At 42.7% G+C, this 24346-nt stretch overlaps 1 protein-coding gene across 2 annotated transcripts in view; it reads left to right on the top strand.

Moving 5' to 3' along the window:
- Window positions 1-24346, top strand: part of MACROD2 (mono-ADP ribosylhydrolase 2) — a 3123444-nt gene that overhangs the window by 2938667 nt on the left and 160431 nt on the right. For both annotated transcript variants that reach the window (XM_063918531.1, XM_063918530.1), the window contains exons 12-14: window positions 13663-13701; window positions 14732-14761; window positions 17937-17975. In XM_063918531.1, coding sequence (XP_063774601.1) covers window positions 13663-13701; window positions 14732-14761; window positions 17937-17975 — 108 coding nt within the window. The remainder of the gene's footprint in view (window positions 1-13662; window positions 13702-14731; window positions 14762-17936; window positions 17976-24346) is intronic.

The following is a 24346-nucleotide window of genomic DNA, read 5'->3' as shown; positions in this document are numbered from 1 at the left end:
TCAGTGGCCCGAAGAATTGCGGGCCACTTTCGGCATTCAGCCACCGCGTACAGAAGACTGGAGCACCACCAAACATTCCTGAACCTGCCCTGCCATCATCTGAAGCAAGAGGTGGTAACGAGGTGGAATTCAACCCTCTATATGCTTCAGAGGATGGAGGAGCAGCAAAATGCCATTCAAGCCTATACATCTGCCCACGATATAGGCAAAGGAGGGGGAATGCACCTGACTCAAGCGCAGTGGAGAATGATTTCAACGTTGTGCAAGGTTCTGCAACCCTTTGAACTTGCCACACGTGAAGTCAGTTCAGACACTGCCAGCCTGAGTCAGGTCATTCCCCTCATCAGGCTTTTGCAGAAGAAGCTGGAGACATTGAAGGAGGAGCTAAAACAGAGCGATTCTGCTAGGCATGTGGGACTTGTGGATGGAGCCCTTAATTCGCTTAACCAGGATTCACGGGTGGTCAATCTGTTGAAATCAGAGCACTACATTTTGGCCACCGTGCTCGATCCTAGATTTAAAACCTACGTTGGATCTCTCTTTCCGGCAGACACAAGTCTGCAGAGGTTCAAAGACCTGCTGGTGAGAAAATTGTCAAGTCAAGCGGAACGTGACCCGTCAACATCTCCTCCTTCACATTCTCCTGCAACTGGGGGTGCGAGGAAAAGGCTAAGAATTCCGAGCCCACCCGCTGGCGGTGATGCAGGGCAGTCTGGAGCGAGTGCTGACATCTGGTCCGGACTGAAGGACCTGCCAACGATTACTGACATGTCGTCTACTGTCACTTCATATAATTCTCTCACCATTGAAAGAATGGTGGAGGATTATATGAGTGACCGCATCCAAGTAGGCACGTCAGACAGTCCGTACGTATACTGGCAGGAAAAAGAGGCAATTTGGAGGCCCTTGCACAAACTGGTTTTATTCTACCTAAGTTGCCCTCCCTCCAGTGTGTACTCCGAAAGAGTGTTTAGTGCAGCCGCTCACCTTGTCAGCAATCGGCGTACGAGGTTACTTCCAGAAAATGTGGAGAAGATGATGTTCATCAAAATGAATCATAATAATTCCTCCGTGGAGACATTCACCAGCAGCAATTGCCTCCACAAAGTACACAGGGACCTGAGATGGTGGATTCCAGTGGGGACGAATTAATAATCTGTGAGGAGGGGGATTTACACAGTGAAAGGGGTGAGGAATCGGAGGATGATGATGAGGTGGACATCTTGCCTCTGTAGAGCCAGTTTGTGCAAGGAGAGATTGATTGCTTCTTTTTTGGTGGGGGCCAAAACCAACCAGTCATTTCAGTCACAGTCGTGTGGCAGACCCTGTCGCTGAAATGATGGGTTCGTTAAAGTGTGCATGTCCTGTTTATACAACATAAGGGTGGGTGGGAGGGCCCAAGGACAATTCCATCTTGCACCTCTTTTTTCTTTAATTTTTCTTTGCATCATGTGCTGTTTGGGGACTATTTTTTTGAAGTGCCGTCCTGCCTGACACTGCAGTGCCACTCCTAGATGGGCCAGGTGTTTGTGTCGGCCACTTGTGTCGCTTAGCTTAGTCACACAGCGACCTTGGTGCGCCTCTTTTTTTCTTTGCATCATGTGCTGTTTGGGGACAATTTTTTTGAAGTGCCATCCTGCCTGACACTGCAGTGCCACTCCTAGATGGGCCAGGTGTTTGTGTCGGCCACTTGTGTCGCTTAGCTTAGTCACACAGCGACCTTGGTGCGCCTCTTTTTTTCTTTGCATCATGTGCTGTTTGGGGACTATTTTTTTGAAGTGCCATCCTGCCTGACACTGCAGTGCCACTCCTAGATGGGCCAGGTGTTTGTGTCGGCCACTTGTGTCGCTTAGCTTAGCCATCCAGCGACCTCGGTGCAAATTTTAGGACTAAAAATAATATTGTGAGGTGTGAGGTGTTCAGAATAGACTGGAAATGAGTGGAAATTATGGTTATTGAGGTTAATAAAACTATGGGACCAAAATGACCCCTAAATTCTATGATTTAAGCTGTTTTTTAGGTTTTTTTGTAAAAAAAACACCCGAATCCAAAACACACCCGAATCCGACAAAAAATTTTCGGTGAGGTTTTGCCAAAACGCGTCCGAATCCAAAACACGGCCGCGGAACCGAATCCAAAACCAAAACACAAAACCCGAAAAATGTCCGGTGCACATCACTAGTTTTTACTGGCACTCTCAGAAAACAGGCAGTTACCACCCCCAAACGCTCGCTTCCTGTCAATCAACATGTGTATGCCTAGCGAACAAAAAAGACGCTGGATTTTTTCACAGTTTGGCCTCACTCGTGCGCATTACGATACGCCTTGTGAATTCGCACAACAGCGATCAGGTCTGAATGGGGTCTGGACTATAGATCTATACTCAAAAGGTCTACGGTCAAAGGTCTACCAATGATGGTAGGCATGCATTAGGTCGACAGGGTCATAAGGGCCCTGTCATTGACCCTTATGACCCTTATGACAGGGTCATAAGGGTCAAAATCGACATGATAATGGTCGACACATTTGGTAGACACTATTTTAAAAAAAAATTCAGCTTGTTCATACTTTACCATCCACGTGGACTACTATTGGGAATAGTACCTTGCCCGAAGTTTGCTCGCCATGCATGGGGACGCAGTACACTAATGGGGCTTGTTTGTGGCAGAAAAGTGACACAACACCCAAAAAATGGGAAAAAATTGTGTCTGCCTTTTTTTTTGTGTTGACCTTTTCCATGTCGACCTTTTGACCCTGTCGACCTAATGCATGTCTACCATTAGTGGTAGACCTACTGCCTGTAGACCATTTTAGTGTAGATCTAATATTCCACACCCGGTCTGAATTGCCCCTTAGTTATGCCCTGGCCAGATTACATCACTAAACTATCCCCTATCCAGTCTCCAAGCAGCAGTTACTGGTAACTGGGGTCTTTTAGGTAGGATTTTCCCTCATTTGAATCTCTGCACTGCTAAGGACAAGTGTGACTTATCCTCAGCACTTTTTATGTACATGCTGAGGACAAGTCCCACTGTTATTCTTTTGTGTGTTTCCATCATTATGATTTTTTCTTCTTTAAAGTGCCCTTGCAAATGGTTTTCTACATTATTACTTATGCTATAAATTAGGGAAAAAAAGCAGAGTGCAGAATAGGTCCTACGATCACATCACAGTATTGTGAACATATCTGCCTGATTGACAGGGGGAGGGATGGGGCAGTCGGCATTGCTGGAAACAGGGGTGTGTCATCCCCATTTTTCGCGAGTGGCGAGGATAAGAACTTACTCAGCTGGCAGTCTGTAGGCAACATTGCGACTATCGGTTGTGATGTTGCTCCCAGACTGCGACACGGTCGCATCGCTGTGATCGCAGACGCAGCAAGGAAATGTGTATCTCCTACTGTGTTTTTTTGTTTATTATTAATTATTAGTTAATTATATAGGGGGTCATTCCGAGTTGATCGCTAGCTGCTTTCGGTCGCAGCGCAGCGATTAGGTCAAAAATCGTCAATTCTGCGCATGCGTATGGGGCGCACTGCGCACGCGCGTCGTACTTTCACAAAAGCCGATGTAGTTTTACACAAGCTCTAGCGATGCTTTTCAGTCGCACTGCTGATTGTTGATTGATTGACAGGAAGTGGGTGTTTCTGGGTGGTAACTGACCGTTTTCGGGGAGTGTGTGTTAAAACACAGTTGTGCCAGATAAAAACGCAGGAGTGGCTGGAAAAACGTAGGCGTGGCTGGGCAAACGCAGGGCGTGTTTGTGACGTCAAAACAGGAACTAAATAGTCTGTGTGTAAATAGAAGTGATCGCAAGCTAGGAGTAGGTCTTGAGCTACTCTGAAACTGCACAATCTTTTTTGGTAGTAGCACTGCGATCCTTTCGTTCGCACTTCTGCTAAGCTATGATACACTCCCAGAGGGCGGCGGCTTAGCGTTTGCACTGCTGCTAAAAGCAGCTAGCGAGCGAACAACTCGGAATGACCACCATAGTGCACACATATTCCACATCACTTTACATTTGCATTACTATGTCTTGCATGCAAAGCTGCTGCAAGCATCTTTGCAAATGCAATTCAAGCTGAATGAGGGCCATAGCACTCTAATGAGACACAGGCCCTTTGTGCTGTAATCACCGTCATCACCAATTATTGGTGTGCCACAGGTTTTGCAGCTCTGCACTCAGCAAGACTCAAAGCAGAACAAAGTAGTGATGTGCACCGGACATTTTTCGGGTTTTGTGTTTTGGTTTTGGATTCGGTTCCGCGGCCGTGTTCTGGATTCGGAGGCGTTTTGGCAAAACCTCACCGAAAATTTTTTGTCGGATTCGGGTGTGTTTTGGATTCGGGTGTTTTTTTCAAAAAAACCCTAAAAAACAGCTTAAATCATAGAATTTGGGGGTCATTTTGATCCCATAGTATTATTAACCTCAATTACCATAATTTCCACTCATTTCCAGTCTATTCTGAACACCTCACAATATTATTTTTAGTCCTACAATTTGCACCGAGGTCGCTGGATGGCTAAGCTAAGCGACACAAGTGGCCGACACAAACACCTGGCCCATCTAGGAGTGGCACTGCAGTGTCAGGCAGGATGGCACTTCAAAAAAATTGTCCCCAAACAGCACATGATGCAAAGAAAAAAAGAGGCGCACCAAGGTCGCTGAGTGACTAAGCTAAGCGACACAAGTGGCCGACACAAACACCTGGCCCATCTAGGAGTGGCACTGCAGTGTCAAGACAGGATGGCACTTCAAGAAAATTGTCCCCAAACAGCACATGATGCAAAGAAAAAAAGAGGCACACCACAGGTATAGAATGTAGATGGATAGTATACTTAATGACGACACAGAGGTAGGCACAGCAGTGGCCTTCCGTATCGTACTGCTATATATAGTATACTGGTGGTCACTGTGTCAGCAAACTGCAAAACTAAAATGCACCACAGGTATAGAATGTAGATGGATAGTATACTTAATGAATGACGACACAGAGGTAGGTACAGCAGTGGCCTTCCGTACTGCTATATATAGTATACTGGTGGTCACTGTGTCAGCAAACTGCAAAACTTAAAATGCACCGCAGGTATAGAATGTAGATGGATAGCATACTTAATGAATGACGACACAGAGGTAGGTACAGCAGTGGCCTTCCGTACCGTACTGCTATATATAGTATACTGGTGGTCACTGTGTCAGCAAACTGCAAAACTAAAATGCACCACAGGTATAGAATGTAGATGGATAGTATACTTAATGAATGACGACACAGAGGTAGGTACAGCAGTGGCCTTCCGTACTGCTATATATAGTATACTGGTGGTCACTGTGTCAGCAAACTGCAAAACTAAAATGCACCACAGGTATAGAATGTAGATGGATAGTATACTTAATGAATGACGACACAGAGGTAGGTACAGCAGTGGCCTTCCGTACTGCTATATATAGTATACTGGTGGTCACTGTGTCAGCAAACTGCAAAACTAAAATGCACCACAGGTATAGAATGTAGATGGATAGTATACTTAATGACGACACAGAGGTAGGCACAGCAGTGGCCTTCCGTATCGTACTGCTATATATAGTATACTGGTGGTCACTGGTCAGCAAAACTCTGCACTGTACTCCTCCTATATAATATTAATTATACTGGTGGTCCCCAGTCCCCACAATAAAGCAGCACACTGAGCACAGATATGGAGTGTTTTTCAGGCAGACAACGTATACTGGTGGTCACTGTCAGCAAAACTCTGCACTGTACTCCTGCTATATAATACAGCTGCTCCCCAGTCCCCACAATTAAGCAGTGTGAGCACAGATATATTATGCAGCACACTGAGCACAGATATGGTATGGAGCGTTTTTTTCAGGCAGAGAACGGATAAAACTGGTGGTCACTTATCAGCAAAACTCTGCACTGTACTCCTCCTAACAGCTGCTCCCCTGTCCTCCCCACAATTAAGCAATAAAGCAATCAAGTTCAACAATAAACGGAGAGGACGCCAGCCACGTCCTCTCCCTATCATCTCCAATGCACGAGTGAAAATGGCGGCGACGCGCGGCTGCTTATATAGAATCCGAATCTCGCGAGAATCCGACAGCGGGATGATGACGTTCGGGCGCGCTCGGGTTAGCCGAGCAAGGCGGGAAGGTTCGAACCTGACTCGGACCCGTGTAAAATGGGTGAAGTTCGGGGGGGTTCGGTTTCCGAGAAACCGAACCCGCTCATCACTAGAACAAAGTAGCATGAAAACATAGCAGCTACATCATACAAATAAGATCAAGAGAGCAAACACCTGAAACAGTAATAAGACTATACAAGATGATACGTAAGAAAACAGCAATTTCTAGACACAAAGCAGACCACAAAGAAACATTTCCAAGATGACAAAGAGGTGAGGACAGTAGAAGGGCGAATGAGAGGGCTCTGCATGCCTTTCACAATTAGCCTAATTGTTTCATAGAAAAACAGATATGAGGTTGTGTGTTGGAAAAGTTGCTTAAATGAAATGGGCAAGCCAAATTAACACAGATAGACAGCATGACAGTATGGGCTTGTACTGAAGGCTGAACATCTTGGATAAATTATATATTATAGGTGCAAGACTGCAGAATAATGCACAAATATTTGATCTGTGCCTACTTGCTATGTGTAACACCCTGATATACGAGGGATGTGCAATAAGATTCCGGATGCACAATTATATTTGCAAACAAAGTGAACATTACATTTTTTCAAAGTATTCGCTTGAGGAGTCTGTGCAACGTTGCGTGCGCTCAAACCACTTGGTGTAGCAGCTGGACCAGTCCAAAAGAGGTATACCATAAGGGACCTACACAATGGTCGATTTCTCTGACAGATATGAACGATAGCAGTCATAAATGAACGATAAATCGTTCATACCTTTCAGTGTGGATGCTTCAACGATGAACGATTTGCGTGCTCGCAATCGTTCATCGTTGAATGATCATCGTTTAAACATGCCAATCAATTTGGACGATATAGATGTCTGTACTCTCATATCGCCAAAATTGGCCATCAATAGCATCCAGTGTGTAGGCATAATCGACCATCGATGTATTGTTGGTCGATATATTGATGGTCGATTACATCGCCCAGTGTTTAGGGCCCTTTAGACATGCTGGATGAAGGTCTCCAATGCAGCTTCTGGTGACTCACAATTAATCCCACGCATATTGTGCTTGATTTGTGGTAGGGAACACAAAGAAGTTGCAGGGGGCCAGGTCTGGACTGTATGGTGGATTACCAAGCTTCTGGAAGTGTTCATAGGCCAGAAAATCCATCACTGGACTTGTGGGCGCATGCATTATTATGATGGAGACGGGCACCATGAGTGCTAGTTCTTGGATGGTGTCTGGAAATGGCCTCCAGCCCTTGCAGCAGGCATTGGTTGACGTACCAGTCCCCAGTGACAGTGGTATGGTAGCTACATAACCAGTCTTGGCCACAAAAAAAAACACCATTTGCTTGTCCATGCTGCACTCACGCTGGAACTTCTGTGGTGGCGCAATTCCAACTTGGGTCCACTGGGCTGATTGTGTTTGGTCTCGGGCTTAAACTGTACATTCAGGATTTATCACCACTGATGATCTCCCAGACACAGTTTGAGCGACTGCCATCAAACCTGGCCACCATGTTACTTCACCAAGTCACCCAAGTCCCCTTCTGCTCTCAAATAAGTTGATGGGGCACCCAGTGTGCAGAAACCTTGCTCAGGCCAAGCTTATTATGGAGTATCAAGCAGATGAATTCTGATGAGATGCCTATCTCCTTGTCTAACTAGGCCACGGCACCCTGGTGTCCAACTCAACTATGGCCCACATAGCCGCAACACTGTCCTCAGTGATGACAGACACAGGGCGGACCCAGCGCTCTTCATCTTACAGGGAACATCTCCTGCACTGAAATTCGGCAAACCACTCAAACATAGTGGTTCGGGACTGAGCTTCCACCCCAAAAGCAGTTCGCAGTTGGCCAAAATTCTCTTGCTGTCGCAGACCGTTCTTGCAGTCGTAGAAGATCATGTTTATGAAGGAAGTAAACATGCTGACTTCTTTGGTGTGCAGTGCTGCTTACATACGGTTCTGTGCCTTGACATTTCACAAGAACTTTATAGATTACAGTTCACAACCAGACAGATTGTGTCTACTCTACCTATGCACTGCACATCTGGAAACTTACTGCACATCCTTCATAGAGCATAGGTATGATCATGCCCAGAGTCATGGAGTAGTGGGGCAGATTTAACGAGTGATAGTCTTGTTATCACTCATTACAACTGATAATTGGTGCTCCAGTCAATTGGCTCCTACCTGTCATGTGTTTGAAAAATGTTGATTGGCTGGACCACCATTTATCATTGGTAAGGATTTATAACAAGAATATTACACGTTGTTAAATCTGCCCCATAATATTCTACCAATAGAAACAAAGCGGTGCACTGATAGATAACATAAAATGACAACACATAAATTGTCAACACAAACCTCCATAACCAAAATGTGTTTTAAGTCACCATTATTTATTTATTTATTTATGTATTTATTAACAGTTTCTTATATAGCGCAGCAAATTCCGTTGCGCTTTACAATTGGAAATAACAGTGATATAACAAACTGGGTGATAACAAACAGTCATAGAGGTAGGAAGGCCCTGCTCGCAAGCTACAGTCTATAGGGAAATAGGCATGTATATACAAGTAAAGGTGCTATCTATTGCATAGTTGTCTGCCAGATTGCAAAGGTTCTTGGTGGGCTGTATGATATGGTCATACAGCATTGATGAACCGGGTTCGAGAGGAAGTGAAAGTGAAGAATGAGAAGACATGTGAGGATATGTGTGGACTGTACAGAGTGGATGCAATTTGATAGGAAGGTTTTTGAAAGTTATGTGGGTGGTTCTGGAATTTGATATGCTTGCCTAAAGAGGTGAGTTTTCAGGGAACGCTTGAAGATTTGGAGACTAGAGGAGAGTCTTATTGTGCGTGGTAGGGCACATTATTTACCATTTGTAAACCATTTACTTTAAAAAAGGTGGCCACAATTAAATTTTTACAAGCATTGCAGTTCATAATTACGCTATTCAAAGGTCTGCTTTAATGAGATAGAACAAAGTATGTGTTTAATCCTCAGTTTTGTCTTTATAGTTCATCTGCTGCCCGAATAGTTACAATAAACCGCAAATCTGTTACCCCTAATATGTTACATTCATTAAACTTTGCATAATCCTATTCATTTAGCAGCACTCTCCTCTTAACAAAGGAAACTTTTTCGAACAGAGCAAATTAAATGTTTTTTTTTATTGCCTAAAAGAGTAATCTGTAGTATGTTTAATGTGCAAACTACTAATAAATGTCTAATAAAACTAGTGTCTATTTGTTCATGCTGTTTACCCTACATTGTAAAAAAAAAAAAAAAAAGGGTAATTGCTAAAATGCATAAAACAAATAATAATGCAGACAGAGCGAGAACATGGAATTCAGAAATGCCATTTTTATTTAGTTATTTTTACAAAATGCTTCTGCTCCCCCTGCTGGATATAAGTGGGACTTATCAGCTTGTGGTTTGGGTTTCCAAGTACTGTATGTTACACAGTGACATTATCTAATGTTAACATTCATAGTACACAAGCATCCTGTTTCTCTTAAAAAAAAAAAAAATCAATGTATTTTTATTTCAAGAAATAAACTGCAAGGGCGGAGGATAGTCTTGAAAGGATAAAGACATATAGGAGTTGAGAGCAGGGCATATCTCAATGGTATGCAGAAACATATGTTTAATATTATATCAGCCTCTTTGCAGATTTCTGGGAATGAATTTCCTTTTTTGTCCCATTCAAACTATTCCATGAGCTCCGTTTAATAGATCTATGTGAGTGTTCTGCATCAAGGCACAAAGGATGGCTGAATGATTACTGAAGCCGCATGCAGCGTGGCTGAACCCAGGATTATATGTCTAGCAGAAAGCTCTGTACTGGTTGGAGCACATATTGTGAAGATCACTTTAATCGTAAGGGTACAGATAACAGCAGTGTGATTGTTTTATGCATAGAGATCCCCCCCCCCTGATGCCTGTAAGACTACCCCCCGCCCCCACCCACTCCCCTCCCCTGGCTGTTTCATGTGCAGCCACCGCCTGATAAATCGTTTCAATCTGGAAAGTGCAGAAGGAAGAAATATGAATCAACTATGGAACTTTGAAGAGAACAGAATTTATGTCATTTGAATATTTGCCAGTGTCTTCCATTCGGCATGTAATGTTTTGTTTTCTCCCATATCTTATGGGTAGCTCACCATCATCTGTGTTTTGCTGTAAATGTGATTGTTATTTTTATAATGAAAGCATACAGCTGTTCTTTGCTATATGATAAAAGTGAACTGTAAAAAACAACAACATGTAATTGGAAAATAGTACAGAGACATGCAACCTGCATGTTACTGTAACCAGCTGTTACCTAAACAGGGCTGCCAGTGGCTGTTTGTATGTTCATTGCCTTTTGCAAAGCTTTTTTGCAGGGTCATAAAAAGCCAGGTTACAGATCTGACCCTTGCTCCTGCCTCACATGCCCCTAGCAGTGGCTGTTTTATTGTGGAAAACTGCTCTCTGCAGCCCAGCCAGGGTCGGACTGGCCCACAGGGGAACAGGGGAAACCACCGGTGGGCCCCAGTTCCTGTGGGCCCTCCTCCTCCTCTAGAGGTCAAGTTCCAGACTTTATCCAGGTGCACTTGAATTATGCATTATACATTTGTTACATTATACTTCACAACAATATGGTTTATTAATTATTCACCATTGGGCACAGAAAATGTACTCTTTAATGGTTAGCCAAACCTCTGTGGTGGCTGGTCATGCCCCCACTGAAGCCTGACCACACCCTTAAGCATGGTCCCTTACAACAGCATCCACCCGGTGGGCCTTCATTCCCCAGTCCGACACTGAGCCCAGCTGTAACCGGCAGGAAAGAACTGCTGTAGCATAACACAAATGAGAGCTCACACAAGTCCATGGTTTCTTGTGCAAATGGCCTCAGCCAGTTTTATTAAGCAGAAAAAGAAAATAAAACATCAAAATAAACCCCTTGCCTATCCGGCACTAAGTATAATATGTTCCTGGCTGTCAAATACAAAAACATTGAAAGAATTAGCAAGTATAGCTCACTTGTACCAAGTAGCAGCTTTTCTCTCACAGAGACTCTGCAGTCCCTTTCCCCAGGCAGCGAAGTAGAGTGAGGGGTAGATGTATTATCTGTCATTATGGGAAGGAAGTGGTATCAACGCACGTTATGTGAGCTGATACGCCTTCTCACCCATGTATGACAGCGGAAGTGCATGCAAAATGATTAGCACATAGGCATGCTAAAAGATGGCCCGCTGATATGCAAGGCAATTTAAGAATGGACAGTTCCATTGACCGTTCTGACACCTGCAGCTGTTGACAGATGCAGGTGTCGTTGCCCATCCACCACAGCCAGGGACAGCGCTGTCTCTGGTTGCCAGCGGGTGCCGGCGCCGGGATACATGTGATATCTCAGAGATCTTGTGCGTGTCCAGTGAGCCGGCTGCGGGTTAGAGACACAATGCATCAGCACTAGGCTGACAGGCATTGCTGCAGGGGGGAGTTTCACTACTCTCCGGCAGTGCACTAGTGCTTCCTGCTTTGCTTCAGTAAAAAGGCAAAGCTGTAAGAGAAACAGAATGGAACAATGTACAGCGCTGGAAGAGTAATACCGGCACAATATGTGCGGGATCATACATTTACACATGAATATCAAGCCCGAAAGCCTTTTCCAGCCTCACACAGGTGTAAATGCTACTTATTGTACCTTACTCTTGAGCTAGAGGCTCTGAAGACCCGAAAAAGGCCTAACGGATGGAGCCCGCTCTATCTCTCTATCCATAACCCCAGAAACCCTTAGCCGGCTTTTACCAAAGCTCAAAAGCTCTTAGCAAAACAAATAAAATATCTTCCTGAGGTTTTTAAAACATGTAGGTTAGAAACCTGGAACAAATATACATCCCTCTAACACTATTCCCGTGTTCTTGTAACAATTTCATAATCTGTGTCTGTAGTCTTATTTAAATGAGTTATTTAAATGTGAACAGAACTGAGCTTACAGACTTCTGCATGGCCAGATGTACAATAGTCAGGGGCTCCTAAAGGAAGTGACCAGGCTACAGAGGATGCAAAGCTGCTCCCCCTTCAGCTACTGGAGCAGCATAACCACCCTTCCCCACAGTAATGGCTACCATTCTGCTCTGAGGCCTGTTTATAATTAGGATCCCTGTCTCGGTGATAGGGATGATTGTTAAATATGCTCTCACATGCAAGGAAGACATTTACAATCAATAGTGGTAGTTACCAGTGATCAGTGTTGATAACCTTTGATGTACAGTGCAAGGCAAAATATAAAATATCCTATTGCAATAGGGCTTTTTGCTCTTTTGTTAATCTGCCCGTGTCACATGGTCCTAGACTTTAGTTGTCACTTACTGAGACGTCTTTTTGTAAGTAAATATCAATCCATAGTTCTTGGCGTTACCCGAGAAGTACCGGTAGCAGATACGGTAAGAAGTGACAGGACCATTTTTGTAGTTTATTGACTTCTACACACTGGAGGTGCAATCCCAATTTTTAACTGATTGTCCATTTGGGCATTATTGTTCACGCAACACAAGCCACACAATGGTAAAGATGTCATTATGTCAACCCCCTTTCCATCCCCTTTGTGGAGTTTTGTTAAAATTTTAATTACGTAGTTTTCCCATTTCCCACCAAGAAGACTATCTATGTTAAATTTCATTTTCCTAACATATTGGGAAGGAAGAGAATGAGTGATGAGTGAGTGAGTGAGTGAGTGAGTGAGTGAGTGAGTGAGTGAGGGAGGGCTTTTGCATTTATATGTATACTATAGATATATAAAAATATTTAAAAAATGATATGGCGATAGGTAAAGGAGGATTATGACAGCACATATACCACTGTGATTCTTGTCACCCCATGTTGTGACAGCCTTAGACTATGATGTACAGTATGGATGTATCATGTTCCTGGCAAACATGGACACTTGGGATTTCCTACATGTAATAAATAGGTCCTTGATAGGTGTTAGGGCTTGTTTACATAGAAAAGAATCTACTGTAGATTCTGCCCCATTTGATTGTATACTTGGTCATACCTGTATGCTTAAGTATCGTGTATTTTAGACCATCACTATTGTCAGATTTTCATTATTTGTGGATGAACAAAACACGCACACAACCGATATATCGCCATATATATGGACCCATTACATGCTTTGCTTTGACAATCCGACCCATCTTCCAATGGCTTATGCTGCATTTTCACAACGTTTGCCCTGCTGTTCCATCCAATATTCACTCAATGTATATAGTGTATAAAATACACACTTTTGTTTTCTGTGTTCGCTTGGAAAAACACATAGATGTATACGAACCAGGGAGGCAAATTAAACCCATGTTAATTAGTTATTTACATGGACTGATTTTAGATGTTCATAGATACACACTGACATTAAACAATTTATTATTTAGTACAGTCTTGTCTTGTCTTGTATTAATTATTTATAATTTTCTAGTAAATACTACAGTAGTTCTAATCTTATTGTTCATTTATATGTAACAGCTGCTGTAGAAGACATCAAAGAGCCTGCTCAAGACTCAGGTCAGAAGACGTTTGCACCCAGTTGTTATTGTTTATATTATTATAATTATTATTATTATTATTATTATTATTAGTAGTAGTAGTAGTAGTAGTAGTAGTAGTAGTAGTAGTAGTAGTAGTAGTAGTTTCATTATTATTATTATTTCTTTTTCTTTTTTTATTATTCTTATGAATGTTCTTGATTTGCTATGCGTAGGAAATCTCTGCTAAAGAGAGATGATGAGGTGGTATCTCTGCCATTGCAACAAACTTTTAAAAAACGAAAAACTTTTAGCATCGTGGGGGGTATACAGTTACCTGCGATCCTTTTTCGGATGATCACAACAGAGGAGGCGGGGGCTGTGCACTGTACAAATAGCCTGCAAGGCCGTCGGGGAGCAGTGGTGTGCTTCACCTGGGCAGTTATGGTCTACCCACCCTCCTGCCCATTCTTCCTGCCCTCCCCTCCCTTATTCTTCTGCTTCCCATGCACTGACTGGCACCTGTGCAAACATTTGTGGGAACCAGTCACCCCTGCACCCCCCCCCCCTTCCCTCGATGGTGTATAACATTTCATACGATTGTCCTGGCGAATTATGCATGAGGTGTCTCTCAATGCAATTTATCATTTTTGTTCTGCTTGAACTTCTCCCTGAACAACCTCACACCTTCCTCTTCCCTGCTCTATTTATAGGCTATAATTTACATGGCTTGCTGAATGTAGAATTTACAAATACTGTACAGTGCGGAATTGAAATGCAAAACTGATATTGGAAGATAGTATATAACCAGAGCTATGGAGCCTGTTATACTGTGAGATACCCCGGCAACTGTGCTTATCTCTTGCCGGATCTAATAATGAGCAGACAATAATGTCTTTATGGTGTGCTGGATATTTTGCCAGTTCATTATAGGACTGTAAGTGTCTATGATATTTATACTTGCCATTTTACTTACACAGATAATGACAGAAATACAGTATGACCGCTATAATAATTATTTGTAGTGCTAGATGACGTCAATTAATAATCGTATTGTTTGTTTTTAACAGAAGACGTGAAAGATCCTGGCTCAGTTTCAGGTCAGTAAAAGTTTCTACTTAATTGGGATCTATGATATAAACTATATAAAAAAAATAATCTGATGTCTTTAAAGTAAATGACATATTTATTGTGTGCTGACACTGCATGTTAAATATATTTTGTGACCAGGGGTACTATCTGTACTTAAGTCCTACTTTCTGTATTATATTACTCTAAACTGTCCCATGCCTCTATATACTGCTCACATACAGTTCAAACAATCTACAAAAGCATAGATGTCACATTAAAAACCAGTCTCCAACAACGTTATAACGGCTTGTTTAGTAAATTATGTGTCTGTTCTACTGTTTAAACTACTCCGTGCTATAGCCTCATGTGTGACTAAAATAAATAAAGAGTGAGAAGACATTGTTTTTATTAAAGGTGTCACTTTGTGCATGTGATGCTTTTGATTGAAGAGCTGACTGCATCTAGTTATTTGCTTCGGCCGCTGAGGCACCTTATAGGTATCATTAAAATGATAGAACAAGGTCCCCCACTTTTGAGTTGGTTCAAAATTGAAGTAGTATTCAGAAGTAAAAATGACCACGTGTTTCTCACGTAAAGGTCCCTAAACCGGTCCCCAAACACGTAACCTTTTCAGTCTTTTATCTCAGCTCAATATTCATGCTCTGCACACATAGGAGCGTAGATGCTCCTTATTCCTTATTTTACAGACAAGGACCCCTCTCCTCCCAAGTTCTGTCCTCATTGTGTGCAAAACTGTACACTAATGCAAAGGGTGACATGTTACCAGTGCCAAAGTAGGGCACCAATAGGCTGACCCCCCCACACACACACATGTGATATCAGGATGTCACAAAGTGGGGACCAGGACCAGGTACTTGTGTGCCAGGTGCATCCTAAGGCACCCTGCATGTCAAATACAGGTGCACCAGGGAAGCAACGGTTCTCCCTCTTCTGCCTTGAACCCTGGCCCCCATCTTCCGGTATGCTTGACCACTGCTAATATGTTTAATCGCAACTATAAAAACACTTCGGTGGGTGATAATCAGGAAATGACGGGGCTGAAGGAGACCGTTCCCTCTAGCAACCAGAGGAACGATCCCTCCGGCTCAGATGGGAAAAAAGTGTGCGAGATACCTAGTCAGATTGTGGTGGTAGGGGATTCTATTATCAGGAAGACAGACAGGGCAATCTGCTACCGAGACCGCGATCGCCGTATAGTCTGTTGTCTCCCGGGTGCTCGGGTACGGCACATAGCGGAGTGTGGTACAAAATATCTGAATGTCATTCAGAATATTGACATGGTTGATACAGTATGTCAACTTGCTAAATGATGACATTGCCCTAACCACAGCCTAACCCTACCTCTAACCTTAACCACAGCCTAACTCTATGCCTGTTCCTCCCCGAAGACTAACCCTATCCCTAACCGAAACCTAACACTAACCCTAACTGCATCCTAACCTAGCCACTGCCTAACCTTAAGCACAGCCTAACCCTATACCTAACCACAGCCTATCCCTAACCTCAGTCTAACCCTATCCCTAACTGCAGCCTATCCCTAATCCTAACTACATCCTAACCCTATACCTAACCGCAGTCTAACCCTATCCCTTACTGCACCCTAACCATATCCCTTACTGCAGCCTAAACCTAACCATAACCTAACCCTATTCATAACCACAGCCTATCCCTAACTACAGCCTAACCCTATACCTAACTGCAGCCTAACCCTATCCATTACCGCACCCTAACCCTATCCCTTACTGCACCCTAACCCTATCCCTATCTCTAATTGCATCATAACCCTAAACCTGACCACAGCCTTACACTGGGTACACACTAGGCGATATGTCGTCTAATCAAGCGGATCAGGTCAGCATGTCGTTCACAGGCGCATATCAGGCATTGTGTATTCCCGATATGCTGCAGAAAATATATCTAGTGATGCCACGTTGCAAAATACAGCATCCCGTGTCGCTCTATCACCCCCTGCATCAGCAAGTGTGTATGTCCCGTCGCCTGCCGGATCGGCTGGGTACACACGTAGTCTAGTGCATACCCTTTTTCTGTGTGCTGGACGCAGCTGGACAGATGCTGTACTCCTTTCTGTAGCCAGTAGATAGCTTTGTAGGGGTGATGATGGATGTGATTTTTGTATGGGCAGTTAACAGGTTGGTTTTAAGAATAGAAGCCTTTGTATAACACGCCACATTTTCTGGACGAGCTGTTTCATTCTCTTATTATCTGGGCAAAAAAAAATATTATATATTTTCATCCATCAGTCCTCAGGACATTCATCATTATCTTTTGGTTTTGTCATAACTTCCATCTCTAAGTCTTTTCGTTCAGTACATGTCCATATTAGATAATCAGCCACAATGGCACGCTTTCTTCCAGCAAATCTGTTATTGTCCATCAGGATAAAGATAAACCACAGATCTCGCTGACAACCGCCCCATTGCAATATAGCTGCTTCTATTACTTTCCCTATCAACTGTCTGTGCCAATTACATTACCCCTTCTACACAATATTCAAATTCAAAAACAAATACTAGATTGGCTGAATTCACTGAAAATTTTAATGTTCATGTCTTTGGAATTGTTATAAATGAAACATCAATCCAACTTTGAGCAGCTGCCACATGAGATGGAAATACGCTAATTCCTAATTTTACCAGTCCTTCATCTATCTATCTATCTATCTATCTATCTATCTATCTATCTATCTATCTATCTATCTATCTATCTCTATTTTGTGGTGGGAAGAAGATTTTATTAGGTTCTGTTATACCCACTGTGTACCTTTATTAAAGTATACTTGCTAAGTAAATGTTCCAATGGAAAAGTACTTCATTAAAAAAAAAAATCTATTTATCTGTCTGCCTATCTATCTATCTATCTATCTATCTATCTATCTATCTATCTATCTATTTCATATTGTGGTAAAAGCATTGTCACCTGCAGCTAATATCAGTTTTAATCCGAAAATACATTTCGTTATAAGCAGAAGTAATACAGACTAAAAAGGACTTTATCTTGCAGTTGGTACATACCTATTTGGTTTAATCATGTATTGTGTAAATGTGTCTCTCCTGTGACATACAGTACTGTACCTGCTCCCATAGAAAGTTTTTGGAAAGCATGACATGTAGTGTAATGATGCGGCAATCATGGTCCCACTCTCTCTCTTATGTGTTTTAACAGAATCAACACAAGAAATGAAAGATCCTGGCTCAGATTCAGGTTAGTAAGAAACTGGATTGGAATATAACAAGTTGTGTTACCAAGTTTTCAGGTTTGTATTTACTGAAAAACATAATTAAAAACACCTTATTACCTCTCGACCATGAAGCCTCTAATGAAGCCTATAATGAGGGCAGGGTGTACGATGCACCTGTGGTGGCCCACACGCACATCTGGGACACATTGTATACACTTACTTTGCAGCCACTAGAGAAAATATGTGCAATTCACAATACAAAAATCTATAGAATGGAAGGAGCAGGCTCAGAGACTGGCCATGGGCTCCCTTCTCTCTTAAGATGCCCCAGTGAAAAGTGTATTGGTCCTGAGTTTCTTAACTGTCCTGATTTTGGTGTCCCACTGTTGCACTTGCATGCACGCGGCATCTAACCATTACAGCTCCGGATTCCGTGGACATGCCTCCAGCTTGCCAGAAAAAAAGGCCATGATGTGCACTGTGCAGGCATGTCCCCATTCTGCAAGGCCCCTCCCCCATACCGGAATGCCACGCCCTGTTTTGCTCTCACTGCAAACTGTTCCATGTCAGAACAGGAAATCTTGTAGAAGGAAAGGATAAGGATGTTACAGAGGGGGGAATGAGAGAGTCACGTAACTATTTAGCTGTTTTCACGTCTTTAAGGCAAATGTAAGTATCAGGACAAATTACCAGTAGGTGAAGGCAGGAGATATCACAAATACTTGCTACTTTAATAATACTACAGCTCAGTAATGTGCAGCAATTACACTTTTCAAAGGTAAAATGCAAAGTGTTTACAGTAGACATTTCAGAGTGGTAAAGGTTAGTATCAAAATGCAGGGAATAAAAGATAGAAAATAAATGATAAATAAAGGGTTAAACCATCAGACAAGCCAGAGGTCCATGCACCAAAAATGATAATCAAAGTCATGAACCAGAACCAAACAAAGCCAGAGGTCTGAGCCAGACAGTTAACAAGAGACAGAAACATAGGAACCTTAGACATAAATATAGTGATATCAGTGGGGAAAACTGAAGCTTAGACGAAGGAAATATGTCTGACATTCACATTGCTAGGAGAAAGCCCGGAAATACCTCCCAGTGTTTTTAAGGCCTGTACAGCTGACGTTTGCTATGGGCGGTTTACCTCCGCTGCTCAAATGTCCCCATATCTTGCTGTGTCTGATAGTACATATCCAAATAGCAGCTCATATTACAAATAGAGGCTCATATCATGCAGAGGTACAAACATATGCAATTAGTATCACATGCAATGCTAGAGGATCCCTGGTGGTCTTAAGGAGAGAGTGTGTGGGGGGCTCCTGGGGTCTCTGTCACCTCCCTGCCCCGGCAGGTGACATCTGCAGCCAGTGCCAGGCTCCTCCTCCCTGCAGCCGGAAGTACAGGAGGGGGAGGAGGAGCCTGGGATCCGGGACTGCAATGGGAAGACTACCTGCAGTCAGGTATGTAGGGATGGCTTGAGCGCCGCTGGGCAGTGGGAGGTGGTAAGAAGCCTGTAGACTTCTATAGAGTATTGCAATAAAAAGCTGGCGGTACCCTCCGCATCGAAAAGCAGTCCGCCAGGGGTTAATACATTTAAAAATATGATAAAAACCCCAATTTTTTTTTACACCATTTTTCTTTTAGTAAATCCTGCCCAGGATGCGATAAAGCTGGCCTGCCACAATTACATGACTAATTTCAGCCATACAGTACATATTTGGTATTACCATTTAACTTAATTAACCTTAATTAATTTTAGACATGCGCGCAGACCCCTAAAATTTGGTTTTGCCAATACCACCCTCAGTGTTTTGTTTTTTATTTTCCATTTTTGGCAAAAAAAAGTTTTAGTTTTGGATCTGGATTAAAAAATAACTTCAATAACATTGATTTCCAGTCAATTTTGACCTCACAGCTCACAATAATGTTTTCCAATATTGGCCTATGAAACATTGCGGCACAGCAGGGGCAGACAGGATGGCAGTTTAATAAACTATATGACCCCACAGAATTATTGTTTTTCATTAATCCAGAAGAGACCCCATGGCAGTGTAGGGAAATGGAAGTGGAATATGTATTGGAAGGCAGTTAAAGCATTGATTCATTAATTAGTTGATTTAGAAAATTAAATTAAAGAAAGTCAGAAGACTCGGTTTTGCAGCCACTGAGCAAAAGAGAAAAGTCCATAAAAGAATATAATATTAATAACCAAGGATTCCTGACAAGTGTTGAAAGAGAAGGAAAAGAAAATTAATAGCTGCTCTGCAGAGCTGCAAACTCCAAATCAGCCTATATTACACTAACAAATATCAGGAGACTGACCTGCTGGCCATACTACATCCCTCCTCCTTCCTAATTGTGTAGTACATTTATGAGGTACTCCAGAGAGTTTGTTTTGCAATTGTTTATACACTGGAGGGTAGGCAGCTTAAGCAAAGCAAAGTTAGTTTGTACAAGGAGCTCCATATTGCCTTTTTTAACTCCCAAGTATCCAAAGAGACTGTCTTACATTCTAATTTATACTTTGTTATTAAAATAACCCCTCACCATTCTATTGATGTTTACTTTATCAGATTGAGTCACGGTAGAGGTGCCAATAATTTGGGCCAGTCATATTAATGTTGATTCACTCTGGTGAGCTGAGTTGATTCATTCTCATATTATAAAAGGTCAATTTTTCCTGGCAGCAGCTGCAGCACTAGTACTATGTTGCTGCTCCTGCTCTTCCATTGACTGATCGGGTGTAGTATGGTTTGCTGGCGGTCAGGGTCCCGGCGAACAGCATACCGGCGCCGGAATCCCGACCGTTTGCATACTGACAGCTGGGCTCGCTGCACTCGCCGCGCTGCGGGAACGGTGGCGCATTATGCGCGCCACACTATCTATTCTCCCTCCAGGGGGGTCATGAACCCCCAAGAGGGAGAAAAGATGTTGTATGCCGGTGGTCGGGACTCCGGCGCCGGTATGGTGGTTGCCGGGAGGCTGGCCACCGGCAACCTGAAGACCACCCGACTGATCTGGGATTGGTTTTATTTTTGACACCATCCAAGAAATTCGTTTTTTATACTTGAGAAGTTTTAGGGTGTAGGTGATGGGGGACACCACTGCACACAGAACAGTAATATATGCATCACTCGTCTGAACACACAATAAATACAAAACATAATTTTTAAATTCAGTTAGAAAAGACTGCAGATTTTTTTTGTTTTAGACAACAAGAAAAATGTATACTGTATAACTGGAACTTGTCAAAACAGAGGTCTTCTTGGGGTTCAGCACAGAGTAATGAGTATACTGTTTTTTTGAAAAATAAACAATATCATATAATATACTGCGGTGATAGATTTCCTAGATAAAAAAAAGGTGCAGTTTCACTTTAATGGCACCATAAAATGATGTTATATTTTTAAAAGCACAGTGCCTTACACACAAACAACACAGTGCTCCTAGTATAATGGCACCCAAAAATGACGCTATATTTTTTTACTGCACAGTGCCTCACAGTGCAGTAGCCCTCTCCCCCTGATCCCCTGTGTGTCTGAAATTATGAATGCCCCAGATCTAATTATTATGCAATCAAAAGTGGCTATCTAACATCCTCCCCCTTCCCCCCCCCCCCCTTCCACACACATACACGCACCCTCTAGATTTATCCAGGAATTTGAAATTTGTGAACATTGTCCAACCAAAAAACTGCTGGGTTTTTTTCTTGGCATATCCCGCAAATTTCTTTTGATAAATTTGCCCCTTGCTTACAGTAGATGAACTTAGATTCTCTTCTCAGCAGAAAGGTGTCCGTGGAGTATTTCCTCCACCTTTTAAGAATCAGTAACATAAGTTATGACTAAAACACTGATGCCTTGAGTGACTGAAATGCATATTAGCTTTCTACCTCCAAAGTCTGACATCACTGGTCATGTCACTATGTTTCTGTACAGAGTGTGGTAATTACGTGAGACTGGAAGTCCATGACTCAGATATTTAAAGTTTCAAGCTTCTGGCTGTGTTTTAGGTCATCCATTTTGTTGACCGAGTGTCAACCCACCAGGAACTAGTACCTCATGACTATTGGTTATAAAATGTCTTAAGGATGTCAGCTTTTCCATTAAATGGATGAATGTTGTTACAAATATTGGTTGATCCCACAAGATGGGGGAAATAGACACCAATTTGAAATGCAGCCTTGTTCTGTCCCGTTAAAAAAAAAATGGTAATGGTAAGAATGGCACTTTACCATAATAAACATAAATGCGGGGCAGGTGTGAGCCGGATGCTGGAGACTTGTCAACTTTTCTGGGTGACCGGGAGTGCCACACGATTTCTAGGAGCCTCCTGGCCATTCTGGGACAGTATGCAAGTGTTGGTCAGTCACGCCAGGCATCTCACGCTGCTTTGTATATTGAGGCTAGGTGTTTGGCGACACACCTGTATTAATTATCACCATGTCTTGCATATATACAGTATGTGCTTTATAACTGCACTTTTATTTTTAAACGAACATCTCTGATTGAAAAGGAACTGCTAATCAGTTATGTAAATGAGACTAATACATACGTAGTAACATGTTGTGATCTCGTTTTCTGAACCCTGTGCATCATCACACATTCACACAATTCTTCCAGTTCCTTTCATCTGCCTTATTCACCAGAAGGAATAGACATCCTTATTATGACTAAGAAACTCTTTAACCATTAAATTATCCCTCTATGCGAGCAGTAGGGATATGAACTATCATCATCTAATAAGTATACACAGCTGTAAGTAAATAATGGAGAGAATTTGTGCCTCGCTGGTCCTGTTTGTACTGTTTTGAAATGCATAAAAAATGAATTTGCAGAGGTTCTGATATGTATAAATAAGTAGGGATATATTCACGGGAAAGTAAATGATAAAAGCATAACCAAACACAAATATTGTGTATACAGCCTATAATCAAACATACTGTGCCACACAGCTTGGAAATGGATGGTGACACTGAAAGGAAAAAAAAATCAATGATTGCTTCTATAAAAGTATTCCGCATGCAATACATTTCTTTAAAAGGCACAAAGGAAATCATTTTAGAGTAGCTGAAAATTGCAAACAGCAAATGTGTTAAGAATTAGTGTGCAGATTAGACAAGCGATAATTGGAAACACTGATGTCCATGTTATGATTAGTTCTTTGTAACTATCACCTACACATATTGGAGACTGTTATTTTGTGGGATTTATTGAATTTATTTTGAACCCATAATTTTGGAACGTCTGCAGGTCCTAAAATTCTACAGTCACTACACTAAAGGGGTCATTCAGAGATGGACGCGTTGCATCCGGCTGGCCGTGCTGGCAGGCGGTCTGCCACCATTTTTTTTATCAGAGCGGCTGCGTGTGGCTTTGCACACGCCCCGAAAACACTTGCGACACTCCCCCATTTTGGCCACCATGCCCCTGCAATGTCGAAATGCCGCCCCCCCCCCAAACGCCCGCCACTGTTAATCACCTTGTGGCCGCTGTGTACAGATGTACGGCTGCGGCCATCTCTGATTCGCCCCCTAAGTGGATGCAGCCATTCCATGGGAAGCACCACAGGGCATTGTCTGAGTGAAGTGCTGTCGCCAGGCAGCACTCAGATTAAGCACTTTTAGTAATTTCAATGTATTAATTAATAATTGTATCCTCATATGGCTGAAGCAACCTAATTTTTGCATATATCCCAATAGTCCAAATTATTTCAGATCCTCCAGTGTTGCCATATAGCCAGGGCTGCTGAGAAGGGGGCTGGGGGATGGGAACTTTTTACCCTCCCTTCCATAACCTGCATCGACACTTTAGGCACTGAGAGAGAGCCGGGGCGCAGCAGAGCTTTCGGCAGCCCTGTATATAGCTTGCTTACAGCATTGGCGAAGTTGTACTGCACATGTCCATTGTCTTCTACAGTTATACTGTAGCTCAAAACCCTCAGCAGCTAATGCCGTATGGGAATCAGTGATAAGTCCTTTTGAGCTTGGTAAATTGGCCTAATAATGGGGCTGGGACCCGCAGAATTAGTTTGAATAATACAGGTGATATCAGCCTGTGTTAGGCATTTGCTAAATAGCTACAGTATGATACTGTAAATGCTGTTTCCAAATGTCCTGCTTACGAAGTATATTTTTACAGATTTTTTAGGCTTATCTTCTCGGCAGTCACAGACTCCGTAGCTGACACATCTACAAGCTTTTACAAATGAATATTCAAAGCCATAGAAACATAGGGCGTAATTCAATTGTTTTTCCGCCTGCAGCCAGTAGATGGCGCCCAAACGGACCCATTCAATTGTAGCTTTGTTTGGGCACAATGGCTGCCAGTGCCTGCATTTCAGTGTGCACCCTCCAGAGATGGTGAGCTGAAATGCGCAAAAAGTGACCAGT

This window comes from Pseudophryne corroboree, chromosome 4 (assembly GCF_028390025.1).
Source record: "Pseudophryne corroboree isolate aPseCor3 chromosome 4, aPseCor3.hap2, whole genome shotgun sequence".
Classification (NCBI taxonomy): Eukaryota; Metazoa; Chordata; class Amphibia; order Anura; family Myobatrachidae; genus Pseudophryne; species Pseudophryne corroboree.
The sequence above is the reverse complement of the archived record's forward strand: the minus strand, read 5'-3'. Positions and strand labels throughout refer to the sequence as shown.